Source organism: Coffea arabica, chromosome 3e (assembly GCF_036785885.1).
Source record: "Coffea arabica cultivar ET-39 chromosome 3e, Coffea Arabica ET-39 HiFi, whole genome shotgun sequence".
Classification (NCBI taxonomy): Eukaryota; Viridiplantae; Streptophyta; class Magnoliopsida; order Gentianales; family Rubiaceae; genus Coffea; species Coffea arabica.
The window spans coordinates 6,016,308-6,037,145 of NC_092315.1; the positions used below are offsets into that span (position 1 = coordinate 6,016,308).

General features: G+C 36.0%; 2 protein-coding genes across 2 annotated transcripts; both read left to right on the forward strand.

The window, feature by feature from the left end:
- Window positions 1-13,317: 13,317 nt before the first annotated feature.
- On the forward strand, window positions 13,318-14,960 carry LOC140038928 (cytochrome b561 and DOMON domain-containing protein At2g04850-like). The gene has a single exon (XM_072084580.1). The coding sequence runs from the start codon at window positions 13,359-13,361 to the stop codon at window positions 14,571-14,573; it is 1,215 nt and encodes a 404-aa protein (XP_071940681.1). The 5' UTR covers window positions 13,318-13,358; the 3' UTR covers window positions 14,574-14,960.
- A 3,832-nt stretch (window positions 14,961-18,792) lies between these two features.
- Window positions 18,793-20,484, forward strand: LOC140038790 (F-box protein At4g22280-like). The gene has a single exon (XM_072084064.1). The coding sequence runs from the start codon at window positions 18,793-18,795 to the stop codon at window positions 20,482-20,484; it is 1,692 nt and encodes a 563-aa protein (XP_071940165.1).
- The last annotated feature ends 354 nt before the right edge of the window (window positions 20,485-20,838 follow it).

The window sequence follows — 20,838 nt, forward strand, 5'->3', positions numbered from 1 at the left end:
TGTATATGAAGAAAACAGTCGAGAATTGCCTATATCTGAAGTAGAGTTTGTACATGTTTCGGAGGTCTGAAAGTACATCTATACTCTCCCATCTTGGTAAATTTGATTCCATTATAATAGATTTGGAAAATCTAGATTTGAAAATTAATGATGAAGATCAAGTCCTATTACCTTTGTGTTCCTTTCTCCAGTCCTTTAAGTATTTCCGTGATACTATAATTTTTGGAAAGGAAACAATTCGTATCTGAAAATTAAATCTGTATTAAAATCTAAAGAGCAGATAGATATGGATATTACAAGGAAAATTAGTGGGAGTCAAGTCGATGGCTTGTTTGTTCGAGATAGATCTGAAATGAGAAATATAGAAAATAGAAGTAGATCCAAATTCAGACATAAAAATGTGGTGTGCAGCTATTGTAAAAAGAAGGGCCATGTTATTTCTGATTGCTTTAAATTGAAAATTAAAGAAAAGTAAAAGGAGAAAAAGAGTGAGACCACCGATGCTAGTATTACAGTTGATGAGAATGGTGGAACTATTTTCTGTGCAACAGAAAATAATTTTAGGTCTAACAATGAGTGGATTTTAGATTCAAATTGTTCATATCATATGTGTCCCAATAGGAATTGATTTTCAACATATGAATCAACTGAAGATGGAGTTGTCCTAATGGGTAGCAACGCTGTTTGTAAAGTTGTTGGCAAAGGCACAATCCTGATTAAAGTGTATGATGGTATTGTGAGGATGCTCACAAATATTAGACATATTCCAGATTTGAAGAAAAATTTCATCTCTTTGGGCACTTTTAAGTCTATTAGGTGCAGGTATTCAGTTGGAGGTGGAGTTCTCAAAATCAGTCGAGATATTTTTGTTGTTATGAAAACACACAGATCTGGTACTTTATATATTTTGCAGGGATCTATTGTTATAGGTGCTGCTGCTGTTTCTACATCAACTTTGTCCGATTCCGATTTCACCAAATTATGACACATGAGATTGGGGCATATGAGCGAGAAAGGCTTATCTATTTTATGCAAACGAGATCTTCTTGGTAGTCAAAGTATTGGAAAGATGGGATTCTGTGAATATTGCATTTTTGGAAAGCAGAAAAGAGTTAGCTTCCAGTTGCCGGCAGTTCACAGAACAAAGAACTTTAGACTACATTCATTCAGATCTCTGGGGGCCTTCTCGTGCTCCTTTAGAGGTGTCAGATACATGTTGACTTTCATTGATGATTATTCAAGGAAAGTTTGGGTATATTTTCTTAAGTATAAAAATGATGTTTTCCTAACTTTCAAGCAATGAAAAGTTTTGATTGAGAAGCAAACAGGAAAATATATTAAGCGGTTGAGAACAGATAATGGCATAAAATTTTGTTGAGGTGAATTTGATAGATTCTGTAAAAATGAAGAAATTGTTTGCCATTGCACTGTCAGAATAACGCCTCAACAAAATGGTGTGACCGAACATATGAACAGAACGCTTTTGGAGAGAGCGAGATGTATGATCTCTAATGCAGGATTGACAAACGACTTTTGGACAGAGGCGATCAATATGGCCTGTTATATTGTCAACTGTTCTCCTTCTGCATCTCTTAATTTCAAAACTCCTGAGGAAGTTTGATCAGGTACTCCTACTGATTACTCCAATTTGAAAGTTTTTGGATGTCCAGCATACATGCATGTGAATGATGAAAAATTGGAGTCTAGAGTTAAAAAGTTTATTTTTCTTGGGTATGCTTTTGGGGTGAAAGGATACAGATTATGGTGTCCTGATCCCAAATCTCCAAAATTTGTGATCAGTAAAGATGTTACTTTTGATGAATTGTCTATGTTATCTTCTAAGAAGGAGTCTTCTAGTTCTTGTGATACAGATGATAGTACACAGAAGCAGGTGGAGTTTGAAATCGGTAGTTGTGATCCTTCAAACTCTTCTATTCAGCAAGTGCCAGTAGATACATCTGAATCTACTATTAAAGATAGTTCAAAAGAAGAGTAGTATTTCATAGCCAGAGATAGACTAAGGAGAGACATTCGACCACCACAAAAATATGTAAATTTAGCTGCATATGCTTTGTCTATTTTTGAAGAAACTGACACAGTTGGTGACCTTTCTAGTTATTCAGAAGTAGTTTCTTGTGATGATTCTGCAAAGTGGTTGATTGCGATGAATGAAGAAATTGAATCTTTTCATCAGAATGAAACTTGGGTTCTTGTAAAGTCGCCGTCAGATAAAAAAATTGTTAGATACAAATGAATCTTCAAGAAGAAAGAAGATATTCCAGAGGTTGAAAATGCAAGGAATAAAACACGATTGGTTGCAAAGGACTATAGTCAGGTACAAAGTGTTGATTTTAATGATGTGTTTTCACCCGTTGTTAAACATAGCTCTATTCATGTTTTACTTGTTTTAGTTGCCATGTATAATTTGGAGTTAGATTACATGGCGAACTTGAAAAATAAATTTATATGAAACAACTCTAGGATTTTGAGATTGAAGGTAAGGAAGACCATATTTGTTTGTTGAAAAAATCCTTATATGGATTGAAGCAGTTTTCAAGACAATGGTATAAAAGGTTTGATTCCTTTATGTTGAGTCATGGTTATTTGAGAAGTATGTATGATAGTTGTGTTTACTTCCGAAAGTTAGATGATGATTCTTTTATCTATTTATTGCTGTATATTGATGACATACTCATTGCTACCAAGAATTTGTCGATAATTCACAAATTGAAATTACAGCTAAGAAGTGAATTTGGTATGAAAAATTTGGGAGCAGATAAGAAAATTTTTGGCATGGATATTAAGCGAGATCGAGGAGCAGGGAAGTTGTATTTGATCCAAGAAAATTACCTGAAAAAAAGTCTTGGAGCGTTTTGACATGAAAGATGCAAAACCTGTAAGTACTCCTCTTGCTAACCATTTTCGGTTATCTGCTGCTCAGTCACCACAGTCAGATGAATAAGAAGATTATATGGCACGGATTCCTTATTCCAGTGCAGTCGGCAGTATTATGTATGTAATGGTTTGTAGTCATCCAGATATTTCACAAGTATCAGTATTGTTAGTAGTTATATGTTTTGTCCAGGTAAAGAACATTGGCAGATTGTGAAGTGGATTCTCTGATACTTCCAAGGGATTTCAAATGCTTGTTTGGAGTTTGGCAAAAATAAAATCACTCTGGTTGGTTTTGTAGATTCAGATTACGCCGGGGATCTTGACAGAAGAAAATCACTTTTAGGCTACGTATTCTGCATTGGTGGTTGTGCAGTCCGTTGAAAAGCTACTTTACAACCCGTTGTGGCTCTATCTACTACTGAGGCAGAATACATGGCAGTGACCGAGGCAATCAAAGAAGCCTTATGGTTGAAGGAATTATTTGGCGAGTTTAATCTATATCAGGGTGTTACGGTTATTCACTGTGATAGTCAAAGTGCTATACACTTGACTAAAGGCCAGATGTATCATGAGAGAACAAAGCATATTGATATAAAATATTACTTTATCCGGGATATCATTGCTACAGGGAAAGTCCTTGTTCGAAAGATCAATACCAAGGAGAATCCTGCTGACATGTTTACAAAACCTCTTCCAGTTTACGAGTTCAAGCAGTGCTTGGACTTGGTTGGTGTTCATTGTTTGTGATATGGCCCGTTGGGACTTATATGGAGAAGGTGGAGCAAGTTTATAATCTCTCGATGTTGGGGACTCATCAAGGTGGAGATTTATTGACCGATGTTTCGTCCCACATCGACAGAAGACAAAGAAAGCCTCCCCTTAGTTTCCTATAAATAGAAGATGTTATTGAAGGTTTCAAGTGCACCAAACTAAGAGAGCATTAGTAGGTTATTTGGGCCTTTGGGTCATTAAGCCTTTTGTAGTAGAAATATTTTGGGTTCTCTTGTATTTTAGTATTAGGTGTCTTTTGGTTTAGGAACCACTTTCCTACGATTTTTGTATATGTTCTTCGCTCCTCCTCCGCCCGTGAACGTAGGTCAATTTGATCGAACCACGTAAATTTCTGTGTCTTTTATTTTGCTTTGTTATTTGTCTTTATTGGATTGCCACAATCCTTTTATATGGTCGATTTTACCGCCTAAATATTATATGGCTGGTGTCTACCGCCTAATTCTTATATGGTCGGTTATACCGCCTATTTTGTTCTAACTTTAGTTTGTTTATTTCTGGGCTAACCCTAACAGTAGTGGTTGCAGTGGACGTGAGCTGAAGGGGTGGCTGCCAACTCCCTGGTGGTTGTTGACGGTGGTAGTGGTGGTGGTGCAGTATGAGAAGTGGAGGAGAGGGAGAATGACACGGTTGGAGGAGAAGACCACAAGTGTTAGTGGTCTTCATTAGTCGTTAGTCGTTAGTCGTTACCATCCTCAAGCTTTGGGAAAAGGGATCGTTATGAATATTAGCTTTTGTCCCCAACACAACTTATATTTATGCATTTATTTCCTGTCATCTTCTTTATATTTACCCTTGCAATTGTAACTTTAGATTTGGGATAAATAAACTGAACCTCTTGGACTTGTAAGGAGTGGACTTTGTTACAGTTATGCTAAACTCCAGGCTGCACATGGATTAGACGGGTGTATGTGAAAAATTTTCACTGTAATTTTATCATTTGTGTCTTATTAAGCGATATGAATATTTTCTTTTGTATTTTTTATTTTTCAAGCGCACAATTTTTTTTAGTCTAAGTGTGCTTATTCATATTTATCGTTACCATTTATAATTATGCACTTTCTTGATTTAATATTTTTTAGAAACTAACATCTGATCATTGAGGTCAAAGATGAAGAGATAGTTACTTTAGAAAATTTGCAACTCATAACTAATTAATGTAAAAATTAACCGTCCAAATTGATTTGGTTAGCAATATTACATTCTTATAATCATGAGATCCAATTCTTATTCGATAGCATAGTATTTGTTTTGTAATCTTCTACATTATTTCAAATGTTTAATGATAATTTTTGAAATCTTTTTTTCCAAGCCTAAGAATTTCTTAACTGTCTTCCCTTATTAGCTCCTCTTCTTCTACAAATTCTAATGTGCAACTAAATAAGCCTTGAAGCATGGTTGTTAATAGTTATCAAATAAAAAATCTTGAGCTCCTATTTTTGGTCCATAAAACCAAATTAATTAATATTAGCTTGGCCTTATGTTACAAAAGCTTTTTCACTAAACATAACACAATTTGCCACCGAGTTTTGTTGAATGTAGAGCATTTTATGCTTTCAATTTTTGTATGTTGATAGGAAAATAATAAAAGCAATAAAGTAATGCTTAAAAAAATCACCAATTTGTCTCCTTTTAATTTAAATTAGGTCAAAACTCTTAGAATTGGAATTTGGCATAAAGTGATAACCATTTGAAATTGAGGAGGAGTCGGAGAGTAGTCCAATTTACCCGAGAGAATGAAAGGAAAAAGAATTACTCATGTGGTGCTACAACAATTTTTAGAACTTTTGGTCTCCAAAGTAAATTACTGGCTTCCTTCAGGGACTGCACTCAAATTTTATGAAAAATCTTAATCCCCTTCTTTTAAAGTCCAGAATCTTCTCTGCTCGGTTCCCACAAATAATACATAATTCCGGAGAAAATATCAGAACAAATCAGAGGGAAAGATCATGAAGCCAGTGGTTTTCCCTGTCTTTGAAGTTGTGGTATTTATAAGTCTCCCTGTTCCCTATTGCGAATATCAAATCCAAATCTGACTTGGACTTGGAGTCCAGTTTCCTTTTGGGACCAGCCAACTTAGGGAATCATAGAAAGAATAGGAAACAATAAATCAATAACAAAAATGCAATTTAAATACCATCAGAATTTCCCGTTTAAATAACATCAGAATTTCCTCACCATCACGAAAAGCCAATCAGTTACTCATTGGCGCCAAGCAAACAGAATTTGGGAATTGAGCGTTCTTTCAGAGAAGGAATAGCAACGAAATCCAACATGGACAATTTGCCTTTTGGAGTACGTTTCTGCCCCACAGATGAAGAGTTGATCACGCACTATCTAAAAAACAAGGTAACGGAACAGCCATTACCATCAGACAAATTCACGATAGAAAGAGATATCTATGGGGAGAACGAGACAGCAACGCCTTGGATTCTGTTTGGCGAGGATGCTCCATGGCAGACACCAGTGGTGGATGCTTTTGGTAAGGTGTTTGTTCATCAGAAGGTACTCTATGTTTTCACAAAGCTGTTGAATGTTGGAAAGTCCAGCGACAAGAATAAGAAGAGAATCGCGGGTTGTGGCAATTGGCATAACAATTCGGCACCAGAGCCTATCATGAAGAACTGGGGATGGGGTTATCAGCTGATTGGCAACAAGAGGACGTTCACCTATCGATCCAAGGAGGAGACTGTCGGCCATTGGACGATGCACGAGTATGAGCTTGCTGGTGCAAGTTTGCAAGGGATAAATTTAGAAAACAATTATGTACTTTGTAAGATAAAGAGGGATGACTCGAAAAGCTCCAAGGGAGGAAGACTTCTATCTTGGAAGAATTCCAGGTTTGCCATGGTGCAATTTAATGAAGATGACGAGGTAATAGTCGAACCAATGATGGGAAATTCAGTTCCTAAGGCAACATTAGGCAAGAGAAAATCAGTTTCTGGGGAAGGCAAACAACCTGAGGAGACTGAGAATTTCAGAAGAGGTTATATCCAGTATCGTGGAGATGGGATTGAGTCTTCTGGCTTGAAATTAGTCCAGGAGGAGTCAAGTACAAGTGTTAACAACTACTCAAACCCGTTTGATCTGAAGAATGTAAAGCAAGTAAACTCAAACGGGGATTCTTCATCAACTATGGATGATTTGTTTCAATTTCAACCTGTAAATTTGTCGTGATAACTTGTTAGTTTTCATTGTCCATATAAAGCCACCATCATCAGCATGGTAGGTTTTTGGACTAAGATATACAGCCGTATACACAGTGAGGTTGTCCAACCTTCATAGAATAAATTCAGCAGAGATTTTTTTACCCTTATGTTTGTTTGTTCGGGATAAACGAGAGTATCATCGTATGAAGGGTTGACGTTCCTAAATTTTTATTTTTTTTATTTTTGGTCAATGCAAATCTATAGAGATTATTACATTGGCATTCTTTTTTTCTTTTTTTTTCCTTTCCCGGAAAAGCATTGGCCTTGTCTTCAGACATTGCCTTTAACTTTTGCAACTAGTGATGTACGAAACTCTGAGATTTTCAAGATTCAATTGAATTCTAATAATTTGCCTAAATGTTATCCACCAAATTGTTATTATCAAGGGTGTTTAATTAATTCGGATCTTGGTCCAATTAATTTGGAAGGCTAGACCTTAAACAAGACAATAAGGCAAAAGATGAGATTGGCCCTAGTGGGATTTGGGATGCCCTCTGAACTCAATAAAATAAACTCTGATTTTGGTTTTCTTGTTTTTGTTTCAATTTTCTCTTATCTATACTATATTTTATCTATATCTGTACTACATTAAAAGCATCAATATGATTTGGTGACTTAGTTTTCACTTTTCAATAGTATCGTTGCCTAAGATTAATTGTAATTGTTCTATGGTTGCAAATTATAATGCCATTCTAATATTATTGAGGGATTTGTTTATTTTAGAGTAAATTTGGAATTATAGTTAGATTCGAAATCAAATTACCTTTATGTCAATTTGTTAAGAAAAGGAGATTGCTTTGGAAATACTACTAAATTTGGAATTGTAATCAAGTAAGGGCAGTGCTACTTGGAATTGGAATTGGAATGTTATTCAGATTGAGACTAATTGAATAGTGGTTTCATTAGGTTATGTCTTTCACCAAAACGCCACTTTAAACCTCAATGTTATAATCCTATTACAAACCCCAACTAAGTGGAAATTGTCCCCATTCCATTTTTCTATTTTCTTCTTTTTCTCCCAAAGAAATTCGGAAAGGTTTGCATCATGGAAAAGTTAAAAATATTCTCTTTAGTTAAGGTCTATTAGGCACTAACGGATGATCCATTGTGATGTTTCCGAAATTGTTTTACTTCAAGCAAATGGTAAATGTGGCACCTAAAAAAAACAGTAAATGTGGTTTTCCATGTAATGTTGATATAAAGTTTTACAAGAAAAAGTTTCTAATTTTTTTTAGGAATAAAATCTTGAATTGGAAGGAAATTGTTTTGGAATTGGAAAAGTTGAAAGATTCTCTTTAGCTGAGATCCATTAGGTGCCAATTTATGTTTTGTTGTGATCTTTCTTGCAATTATTTCACCTCAAGCAAACAAGTAAATGCGGTTTGTAATTGTAGGTAGTACAGTATAGTGACATAAATTTTTTCAGCACAAATTTAGCTTTTTTAATTTGTTTTTTGAGGAACAAAATCTTGAATTGGAAGGAAATTGTTGTATAGGGTGCTATGTCCATCGAAATTGAACAATGTCTTGTGATGGCCCAAAACTTAAATAGATATTAAAGGAATATTTATAACAGGGAGACTTTTTATTTTGAACTAACTTAGACTTTCAAAGAAAATTGTTTTTGTTAACTTCATGATCTAAGGACATATTTGGATTGGAGTTTTCTAAAAACAAATTTTTACTATTCCATTAATATATTCCCAATTACCTTTTTATTTTACATACATCAAATCGTTATACATAATATATTTTTCTACAAAACTCTAGAAAATAACAATCCATACGGGATTGTTAGAGAATGAAAATGGTTAAGAAAAAAATCTAACCAAAATACATTAATTAAAAAATTATACAAAATATCTGAAACGAAAGTTACATAATTTTCACTCACAAATGCATTAGGTGAGAATATGTAAAAGACTTTATTCTTCCATATTTATAGTAAAACCTGTATTGCTTAGTATACCATAAGAGTTGGGATTAAGGGCAAGAACAATAATAATCTAAGGAGTTGAAACATAAGTTTGGATACTAGAAACATGAATGATTTGGAAAACACTAATTTCTTGAATCATCTGTTGCCCGAGAGTTCTGCAGCCAATTCTGTGGATACATGGCATTCTCAGCCTCTTCACCCCTCAAACTCTGATCCCGTTTCAGCTTCTTATCCGGTGGTGACAACCGCCACTCCTCCACGTCCTCCATGGTGATCCAATTAGGATCCAATTAGGCATCTGGTACCAGATCCCCAAGAAAACCCAACACTTGGTATCCAATTAGGATCCAGCTCCTCCATGGTGATCCAACCATTAGGATCGTCTTCAACTGGTAAAACATTGAAATTAGAAGGGTCATACACAATATCTCCAAGGGCTGCATCAACAACAGCTCCACTGCTGCCGGCAATATCTGGCTCCTCGTTGTTCATGTTTGATGCTGCAGGTGGAGTACTGGTACTTAATACCATACTAGTACTCCAACCAGAGCAATCGTTTGCACTGGAGTCTGATATCATCAATTCCTGGACGTAAGGAGAATGAGTAGGGTTAGTTCTCAAATTCTTAGTGCTTCCAAATTGATCAATGTCCGATTTTCTCTTTGCTGATTTAGTCAACCCCTGATCATTGGATTCGACAATGCCATATCTTGATCTTAATACTAGTTTTCCTCCTTTAGAGCTTTTGGAGTCATCTCTCTTTATCCGACAAAGTACTAAAGAAGTATCTAATTCGTTGTTTAGACCTTCCAAACAATCACCATCAATATAGTACTCGTACATGGCAGATTAAGGGATTATTAAGTGCGATGACGAGTCCCCTATGGGTATTCATTAGAAAAACCCTAGAACAATTAGTGAGGAAATGTATAGCCATATCTTTAATCTTTTTTTTTTTTTCAAAAGGTCATACCATATCTTTAATCTTGGAGGGACCAAACTAACATTAAGTCAAATCTTTCGTAGGCAAATTAGAAATCTAAGTTATCCTACTTGAATTTCCATTTAAGGGGTCATTCAAATCAAAATTGATAATCCCAGAGACTTAAGGGCACCTTAATGTTGAAGGACTGAATAAGAAGATGAATAAAATCATGAGGAACTGTTAGAGTCAATTTAACGTCTTTTTTTTTTCTTTTTCCTTTTAAGGGAAGACGATGATAACTTTTGCAATTACATTGTTTGATATATTATTTTCTGTTCATTAAGTTCATGCTTGCGTTAGTTATGAGCAAAACTTGACCGTCAAATCTAAGAATCATAACTTCATAAGGGCTCAATTATTTCTCTCTTTTTTTTTTTTAATGTTCATGTGAGACTCCAAAACTTCATAAGGAAAATAAGAAAAGGAAAGGTTCAATCCTTATTTCAACCAACCTCTAAAATCCCTACAAATTCAAGAATTATTTTGAGAAATTTAAACAAACAAAGACGTTTGATTTCTTCCGATTAGCGACTAAATTACACATAGTTTTAATGGATACCCTTAGGGCACTCATTAACACATTTAATATTCATCTAACCTACCATATATATATACATACTAATAATTATTATTATCTTTTGTATTTATATACTTTCCTTATATAATCTTATCCACCATCCCTTGTATTTATTTACTTCCTCTAGTTAATCTTATATTTTCAAAAATATACCACCTAATGTGGTCATCTAGTTTTTAGGAGAAAATCAAAGATCAAGTGCAAGGTAAAAGGTGTGAAAGAAAAAAAAAAAAAAAACAGATATATGTTAGTTTACACGAATAGATTTCCAATTTAGATCCATGATACATTAATAAATTTTGAATTTGAATTCTAAATTATGCACATATGGTATGTATCTAGATCAATTAGTGTATATATATGTTATTGTAGAAATATTTCATCAAATTTTATTCACAACCAATTTTCACAATAAGGTTTTGTAAAATCGACGACAAACGCCCCCGCATGAATGGTCCAGCAGCAGCGCCTCTCACCAGTGACCCTTGAGGTCACAAGTTCGAGTTTCCGCTACGCTGGATTCCTCCGCGCACTTAACGTGTTCGGGTCGGGTTGGGGCGCCGGGTCCGGGCCGCAGGGGATTAGTCGGGCCCCGTAAGGATTGACCCGAACACCCTCTGTGTCGAAAAAAAAAAAAAAAAATCGACGACAAACGACAATGTGCCCTATATAATTGTTAACCTACCTTCATGTGATGCATAGTAAGAAAAAAAAATGGAATTAATTGTATAAAAATTTCTTTGGTTAGAGGGGACTTCAAACCTTACGAAGGCAAAAAAAAAAAAAACTTACAAAGGAAAAGTTAAAATGGGACGGTTAGAGAGTTAACCCATAGATGCTATGTCATAATTACTAATTTACATTAACCATTATCAGGAAGGGTTACGGCTGCTAGAAAAGGAAAATCTTTATTAATAAGAAACACCCGAAGTTTATTTGTTACTACTTCATCACGCACGGCCATAATTGAATTCAATTATGAACTTTTCTTGTTGAAATGGAAGGCGTGGGTAATTGGCTTCACGTCTTCAATATCTAGGCAAATACGTGGTTTTTAATATAGGTGGCAAATTGAAATCTTTCCTCTCAAAAACTCCTAGTACCGCTTAGAAATGTTGACGAGAGGATTTAGTGATGCATAGACAAACAAGTAGTTTTCTTTTTCTTTTTCTTTTTTTTTCCTTTTTTCCCCTCTTTTTTTCTTTTTCTTTTTTTTTTTCCCAGTGAAAGTAACATTGGAGTATAATTTAGAGGTTTTCTGTTCTAGTATTCAAGAAAAAAGCCACAAAGAGTTCAGCCAAACCTGCCACATTTTAGATTATGTAAATAAACCATATTCATGAGATAACATCAAAATCTAATAAGTTTAGGAATATACTTATCGCCATTACAATGAAAGCAAGGACATGCAAGGCCTAGTTTGTTGAGGCAATATTATTCCAGCTGCTTGTTAATTTATGACGAAGGGGGGAAATTTTCTAGTAAAAAGAATAAGAAAACCATGCTTTTCTACTGAAAGAAAAAAAAATTTTGAATTTCAAATGGAAGGCGTGGTTTTCGACTCATAATTGTCATGCCTTTTAACGTTCTCTAGAAAAAGCACGAGTTCATTCTCCAACTATTTTGCAAAAGGCATATGAAAAAGGGGCCTTTTTTCTTGGATAAACAATAGAAATGCGACCTGAATAACAGACGAAGCATGCATGCATTTTGTGCAATCCCAAAAAAGAAAAAGAAAAGAAATGCATTTTTTTTTTGTGTCAAACAGCATATGGAATATAAGGAAGTAGCAAAGACGGTACCTAAGGCAGCAAAATGAGTAATATTTTCCACTTGTTAGCTAGCTTCGTTTTATCATTAAACTCCAAAGTTGATGTGAAAAAGAGGAGGCTGCATCTAAGTTTATGTAGATAATGGTTTGGCAACGATTTCATTGTTTAGGAGCTTGTAAAATGCAAATTGAACTTAAGTACTTTTTTGTTTCCAAGCTGGATACAGAACAGCTGTATACGATGAATCAATACTGAAAATCAAAGCTTGTAGAGGTCTTGGTTCAATTACAACTTCTCCTTTTCATTTCTTAAATCTCATCCCTTGTCTGCTTAAATAAAAAATCAAAAAAAAATTAACTTGAGATTGCGAAATATTGTGAAGGAATAAAGAGCAGGGGAAAAAATGAAATTTTATCAATTATTCAAAATGGTTGTGTAAATTTTCTTCTAAATGTTTCTTTATTTCAACTTATAGATCATGTTTCTAAGAATCTGGTCATCAAAACGAAAAACAAACGAGAATTGCACTTGTTGGGTGAAACAAAATGCTGCCAAAAGATAAACAAGAATTCCAAAGAATGTTTCTTGAATCCGATATTAAATTTATGTAAAATAAAAAAAATTAAAGTTATGCAGCAGGTTCATTCTATCTCGTGAATTAAACTCCAGTTCTCACTTTTTAGGTGATAGTAACTGAAACCCATATGCAATTTTCATTTCAATTTCAGAGAATCATGAACATCAAGAAACCAACAACCTCAAAAGATTCTAAAGGATAATAAAGATTGGAAAAAAAGACAAATGAAGAGAAATCAGCCATCAAATGGTATGAGAAAAAAGAAAGTGACACAGGAGGAAAACTTAAGATATACGCTCCACCTTTTTACTAGCCCACTATCATTTTCCTTTGGAAAAGAATTTCTTTTTCTCACTTTAGAATTTAAAATGCACATTTGAAAAACTACAAGGTCCCCTACATTGTGCCAACTACCTATGCTTACCTTACTTCTAATCTAAGCACAAAGTTGGGTGGTTCCCTCATCATTCATTCAACTGACCACTTTCCATAACACATCAATGTTTGCTATAATCTGAAGAAACATCATTATCCACACACAACATATATGGCCAACAAACCTTTCTTCCTTCCAACTTTTCTTCTCATATGTTGTAAATCCATTTCTCCAAAGCCATGAATCATTTCCTCTTAGGATTCCTAATATTTTCTTCCCTCCCACTACATTTGGTGTTTTCTTCTCATTGCACAACAGTTACTAACACCAAAACCTTCGAGAAATGTATGGCATTACCTAGCCAAGATGCCTCTATAGCTTGGACATTTCATGCACACAATGCCACTCTTGATCTTGTCTTTTTTGGAACTTTTATATCCCCTTCAGGTTGGGTAGGATGGGGTATGAACCCTACTTCGGCCGAGATGACCGGAACACGTGCCCTTGTCGCCTTTCCGGACCCAAACTCCGGCCAGTTGGTCCTTCTACCCTACATTATAGACCCCACTGTGAAACTACAAAAAGATCCACTCCTTTCGCGGCCTTTGGATGTTCATCTCCTCTCTTCTTCGGCCACCCTGTACGGTGGCCGCATGGCCACTGTACATAATGGTGCAACCATTCAAATATATGCAACATTAAAACTTGTACCAAACAAAACCAAAATACATAATGTTTGGAACCGAGGATTGTACGTCCAAGGTTACTCTCCAACCATCCATCCGACGACTGCTAATGACCTTTCATCCACAGCCACCATTGATGTTTTATCCGGCATTGCAGCCAAAGGAAACAACAACAACATTTACACACTTAAAATCATTCATGGGGTCATAAATGCCATCTCCTGGGGACTTCTGCTACCGATTGGTGCCATCACAGCACGATATTTTCGACACATTCAAGCATTGGGGCCTGCATGGTTTTATGCTCATGCAGGGATACAACTTTTTGCAATTTTCATAGGAACTGTTGGATTTGCCATTGGTATTAGGCTTGGGGAACTGTCTCCAGGGAGAGTTTTTGGGCTTCATCGAAAACTTGGGTTCGCGATATTTTGCTTGGGATGGCTTCAGACTCTTGCTCTGTTGTTTAGGCCTAAAACTACAAATAAGTTTAGGAAGTATTGGAAATCCTATCACCATTTTGTAGGATATGCCTGTGTGGTTATAGGGGTGGTTAATGTTTTTCAAGGATTTGATGTCATGGGTTTAGGTCGATCTTATGCTAAGTTGGCCTATTGTTTAGGCCTCTCTACGTTGATTGGCGTTTGTATAGCGTTGGAAGTGAATTCTTGGGTCATTTTTTGTAGAAAGGCCAAAGAAGAAAAATTGAGAAGAGAAGGATTCATCAGCGGATGTTCTGACAAAGCAAGTGGTTCAAGCCGAGGTTAAATTGAATCACTACTTTTGGGAGGACATTTTTTATATGGACCATCGTCTTATCCATGTCGTGGCTTTGAGAGATTGTACCATGTGCATTAGAAGTTAATACTCTTCGAAATTGTACAAGTCTCCATGCACATGGTACCAGTCAACGTTGTGGTCAACAAAGACTATAACATTTGTTGATCTTATATTTGTAAGTCTTCTTCCTTTTTTTTTTTTTTTTCCCTGAAATCAAAAAGTTGCAAAAGTTTTGTAGATTTGTTGTGCAATATGAGAAAATTGGTTTTTTGATGGTAAAATACCAAAACAAAGTATTACTTTGTCTTTCCATGTCTCTCTGTATTAGTAGCATTCTAGCATAAGCTTATGTAGGACATGATATTATTTGTGAAATCTGTGTCATTATCTATAGCCAAAGCTCTCTCTCAGGTATGAAAGTCAAATAAAATGCATGTTGATAGGATGAGGTTTAAGGCAAAAGCCAGGATTCCCTGCCTAACTTGTCCAAATTGAACTGAGATTTGTTGAGGAGATTAAATGTTTTGGTAAGCAAAACTACTCCAACAATTTGTCAGGCTTCGGTATATACTTCTCAGTATGTTCAGGAGCTATATTTAGTGATTTCCAAAGTACCTAACTTTCTGTAACTTTTCCTAATTGAGAGATTTTCAAATTGAGAAAATATGAATGTCAGAGCCCGATCTGCAGGATCAATAAAAGATTATCTAGTGCAGAGCAGAGTTGGGGAAAGCCAAAGGTTTTTTTCATTTCCCTGTTGGTAAAATACGATTGAACCAGTGTTTTGGTTCATCATCTTAAGCAATAGCCCTAAAACCATCAGTGCAGCTGATCAATGCAAGAAATTTTACTTAACTCTGCATAGAATGTACTATACCGTCCAGAACCCTCATCTTGTCTCCCTCTCGACAAAAGAATTTTTTTTCTCTCTTTTATGTACAGTTGCGTGGAAAAGATTACATGCAGAAAAAGTAAATCTTGATTTAGACATTGTGGACTGAGATTCACCAGGCTTGATATAGAAACGGTGTAGTAGTAGTCATGCTCAGAAAGTAGTAAATCACCAGCTCAGAAAGCAGTCAATTTGTAATAGCAATTGCTTCCGCTAAGAAGACTCTGATAGCCTTCGCCACTCCCCATTTCTTCCCACCCACACTGCTTCCTCGAAAGGTCTTTCTTCACTTTCAGTTATCGCTTCACTCACTTCAGACTCATCCTGTGTGATCAAGTTAAAGATTCAGAAGGGGCACTTAAACTGCTCAAGTGGTGAACTAAATTTGAATTAACTCCTAAGCAAAGACTTTTCCAGAAAGAACCACAACAGAGAAAATAACACCAAAAAAGGCCGATAAATCCAAGTAAGTACCAAAACATCATGTTACAATGAAATCAAGAAAGACAAGGAAAGTCCAGAGATATTGAAAAAAAAATTTATAAACCCTTCGTTTCACAAATCTATCTGCAATGACTAGAAACAAGCCCGAAATACAAATTCACAAGTAAAAGTTAAATCAAAGTACTACAAAAGTTTCAAGAAAGAAGGGGGGGGGGGGGGGAATTCAAAGGAAATATGATCGTTTTTGATACCTTTGGAAGAGTATCAATATCTTCGGAGCCACTGTCTTCTTCACCTTCCTTTATGACTTCATCCCACCATGGCAAGAAGCTGGTGACTGCATGGCTTTCCTTGCCGCTGGAGGCCGTGGTGCGGTGGTGGTTGTCACCACCGGGTAAGAAGCTGGAGTGGGATCAGATACTGAACGGTAGAGACAGACTGAGATGGCGAAGTAGCTACAGAATTGACCGCATAACTCTCCGGCAACTGGTTATTCAGGAAATTGCCCAATGATTTTGGAGCTTGATCAGAGAGGCTGCTTGCTCCAGGAGAGTTGATTGGATCAGAAATAGTCCGGCCAAGAGCAGGGGCCGACGATGATGATAATGCATTGGCCGGAACTGGGAGTTTACTGAAGCCAAGAATGCGGTGGTCTCCGGGAAAATTAGTGGTGGCGTAAGATGGAGGTAAAAGAGTGGCCCGTTTTGAAGAGGGTTCTTGGAGGGAAGATAAAGATGAAGGGGATTGTCTCTTGGTTGAGCGGCATTTGTTGCAGGGGTCCATGGAGGAGGAGCAGAAAATTGGGCTGCCGTGGTGGTGGAATGGTGGTTGCCGGGGTTGAGGGTAGTGGTGCAGTTGAGGTGGAGCATGGCTAGGAGATTGAGAACTATGGCTTCGATTGCAGTGATTTCTTGGTGATGGGAGAATTCTGGGGAGAAATCAGAATCTTGATCGCTCATTAATTTCTTCTGTTGAGCTCTGTTTCTCTTTTTAAAAACTGTCAACCGTTTCTTGAAAGACTTGGCGCGGTATTAAGCAGAGAGGCAAATTGGAAATAACTGCTTCACTTGTTTTATAAACTTCTTTGATGATTTGCAAGAATGTCTTCTAATCCCTCTTGTGATTAAACTAAAAAACAGGCTGCAAATATTCTTTATCTGGACTGAGTGGGGAATATCAAAGTGCTTATTTTTTATCATTATCAAAAATAAACAAACTTGAAATCTAAAAGGACAGTACTACACGTTATTTTGTCTACTTACCAACCACTACTTTTAAAATCAAACTAAATTACCTTTTTCTGATTTCAAATTACACCGATCAAATACAGTTGGACCAGTGAACCATTGAGCTTGCTCAATGGCCACCAAAAGGGACTTGGGCTATATATTGGGAGTTTGAATCTTACTTTTAATCTAGGGGGACTATATATCTACTAGTCCTTATACAACTTCTTTTGACTCTCCTTCCTTATAAAATAAATAGATCAGATTATAGAAATAATAGAATATATCAGGTTATAAAAATATTATCATTAAGGAAAAAAAAGATACAGTTGGACAGTGCGGGTTAAAATTGGGAATTAGGCCGTGGACGTGAACGTGGACATGAGGTTGAGATGGATGGTTGTGAAGATGAAGAATTGAATGAGCAATAGCACCTTTTTTTTTTTTTTTTTTTTAACTTTCCCACGTCAACTCTTTAACAAAAAAAAATGGGAAAATTACATTTTACCCCCCTATAGTTTAGTATTTTTTGTACATAACCTTGCTATGGTTTCAAAAGCTATACGTAACTCCCTCATGATTTAGATTAAAGTGCAAACTGACGGAAATGATTATTCGTAACAAAACTGTTAAAAATATCGAAATTACCGTTGTTTAAAAATTAAAATGGCTGAAGTGATCAAAATATATAAACATAATATACATGATGCATTAACCCCGTATGATTTTATGTTTTACCATATAACCCCCTTATGATTTAATGTTTTATCATATAATCCCCTTATGATTTTCAAAATATACACATAATTCCCTGTGGTTAATAAATAATTTTCAACTTTACATAAGAGGTATTTTTGACATTTAGGTGACTCTGTTATGGATTATAAATTCCGTCATTTTGACACTTTAATTCAAATTGTGAGGGGGTTATGTATAATTTTTGAAACCATAGGGGGATTATGTACAAAAATACTAAATCACAAGGGGTAAAGTGTAATTTGCCCAAAAAATATTTGGTTAGCTTCTTGTGATTGTAATAGATCTCAGGGGGCATCTCAAACTATCCCATGCAATTGCTGTAATTCTGCTATTTCATCATATATTTTGTCCCATATCATTATAAGGACCTAGAAATCCTAAACTTTCTCCAGATTTTTGGAGTCTAATAGCAATTGAAAAATCCTGGCAAATTTTGATTACCGACTTTTGATCTTGTAATTCGTCAGCAATTCTGTGCAAAATTTTAGTCAAATTGGTGAGGACAATTATAATTTCTGTTATTATTTTCCCAAAAAAAAAAAAAACTTAGTACGATGCTAAATGAAGATAGGAATACAAGTTAGACATATATTGGGTTGCTACTTCCGTATTTCTTAAATAGTAAGATGATATTTGATCTAATCCTAATGGAGATGGGCTTAAATAGTAAGATGTTATTTGATCCAATCCTAATAGAGATAGCAACCTGCAAGCTATACATATATTGGGTCTTACTTCTGTATTTCTTGAATAATAAGATGCTATTAGGGCTATTAGGGAAATACGCAGATGCTATTAGGGCTATTAGGTATTAGGTATATATATATATATATGTATAGTCATGGAGCTTGACGCACATCAGTCCCTAAACTTTAGGTTTTTTCTCATGGCGCATACTAGACGTCTACGACATGATGACGGCAGTTTCGAACTGCCAGAACCAATTAGGCATCACATTCTTTCTTTCCTGAAACCCAAAGAATCAGCAAAACTAAGTTTGCTGTCCAAGGGATGGCTGACCACTTGGCGCACACGCCCCAATTTGCACTTCGAGTATGATGAAGATGAATCGGGTTCTGATGATAGGCAAGCTCTTGAAAGAAGACGTGATAGTTTCATAAATTGCATCAACACCACCTTGATGAGGTACCGTGAGAATAAGTACGGTATTGATTCTTTGAAGCTTATGGTTTATAATGAAGATTTTCCCTCGCTGAAGCCTGATCATGTTAAAACATGGCTCGGGATTGCAGCAGAAAACGGTGTGAAAGGCCTCGAGATTTCTTTAAAATGTGACTCTTATCATCCTAAGTTGGCTCGGACAATTTTTGAAGCAACATCACTCGTGGAGTTATATCTTAGTGAAAAAATCTATATGAAGCACAAAATGATTAAGATAGTAAGGTGCCATGATCTCAGAAAATTGTGTCTTAACAAGGTGGGCTTAGACGAAGTGATGCTGCAGAGAATAATGTCGAGCTGCCCTTCAATTGAATTCTTGGAAATTATTCAATGTTTAGGCATTGAGAATATTGAGGTGACCAAGCTTCAAAAACTAAAGCAATGTAGTATTGTCTTATGGAAAATCGGTAATGTTGAAGTTGAAGCACCAAATCTTGAAGACTTCTCTTACGGGACTTGTGTGCCAGCTATGCCAGCTAGCTATCTACTTAGTGAAGAGGAAGAACAGCCATTGCCATGTCTTCAGGTGTCCAGATGTAAAAATCTAAGGAAGTTGTCCTTGGATAACATTGGCATCACTGATGAGTTTTTCTCAGGCATTGCAGAAGATTTTCAGCACCTTGAAGAGTTGAAAATCCGATACTGCTATGGTTTGCAAACTGTGAGGATTGCGAGCCAGTCTATTAAACTCATAAATTTGGAGTTTCGGAAGGAAGGAGGATTGAAAGAGGCCCAAATTGATGTTCCAAGCATTGTTCGCTTTGAGTACAGGGGAAATTTCATTCCCCTACTTTCTTTTACTCCTCCCTCTGGTCCTTGGGTGTCTTACATTGAATTGTCATGGCAGAACAGGAACATTTTGGAGACTTCTTGTTTCTCCGAACTGAAGGAACTATTGATGAAGCTCAATCTATCTGAAATTTCACTCAGAATCATCTTTCCCAAAAATGTCGAGGGCTTTGTTGAGGATCAGATAAGAAACAAAGCCATATATCCCCTGCCTCAAGTTCAAACATTGTCTATAAGCTTCGACAAGGCAAATTGTCTAGATGTTGCATATTCAGTACTTGACGGTATCTTCTGGATGTGTCGTCCTAAAACCATTGTTCAACATAGCTGCCAAGATCTGGACTCAGACAAAGATCCTAGTGACCTGCTGAACGTATTCTTTCAGATGCTTATGCTCAGAAGAAATCATCTGTATGGCAATTTTCAGCAAACTAAATTTTGGCAGGAGGATCTGAAGGATGTGAAACTAGGGATGTTTAAGGAGGGGCAAAGAGTTCAGCTGCCTCGACTTTCAGACTGGGAAGCTTTTTCGAAGGTAATAACAGCTGAAGGACGCAGTTTGTATGTTGTCTTTGAGTTAGAATGGGAATATTTCATGATTAGGTAGTGCAAAAGAACTTGATTATGAGAACTTGGCTTGAATAACATAATAGCTTAGAGATTCAGCTCTTAGGCACTGATATTTCTGTTGTTTAAAACTTGGAAGTATGATGATTTAGTCAACTGATTATATGTTATGGCATTTTGTCCATGTTAATCATCAGTATTGTGGTTGGATTGAAAATGCTGGACTTTATTTGTAGTTCTATTCTTTTTTCTGGACTGATGGTCACGAAGAAGGAAAGTAAAGGTATTCTGGCTGTTTATAATGCATTATTTCTTGACGTTCTCCATCCTATGAACACAGATCCTAAGAATCTAACTCGTATCAGTTGTTTCGTATACTTCATTGATTGATTTG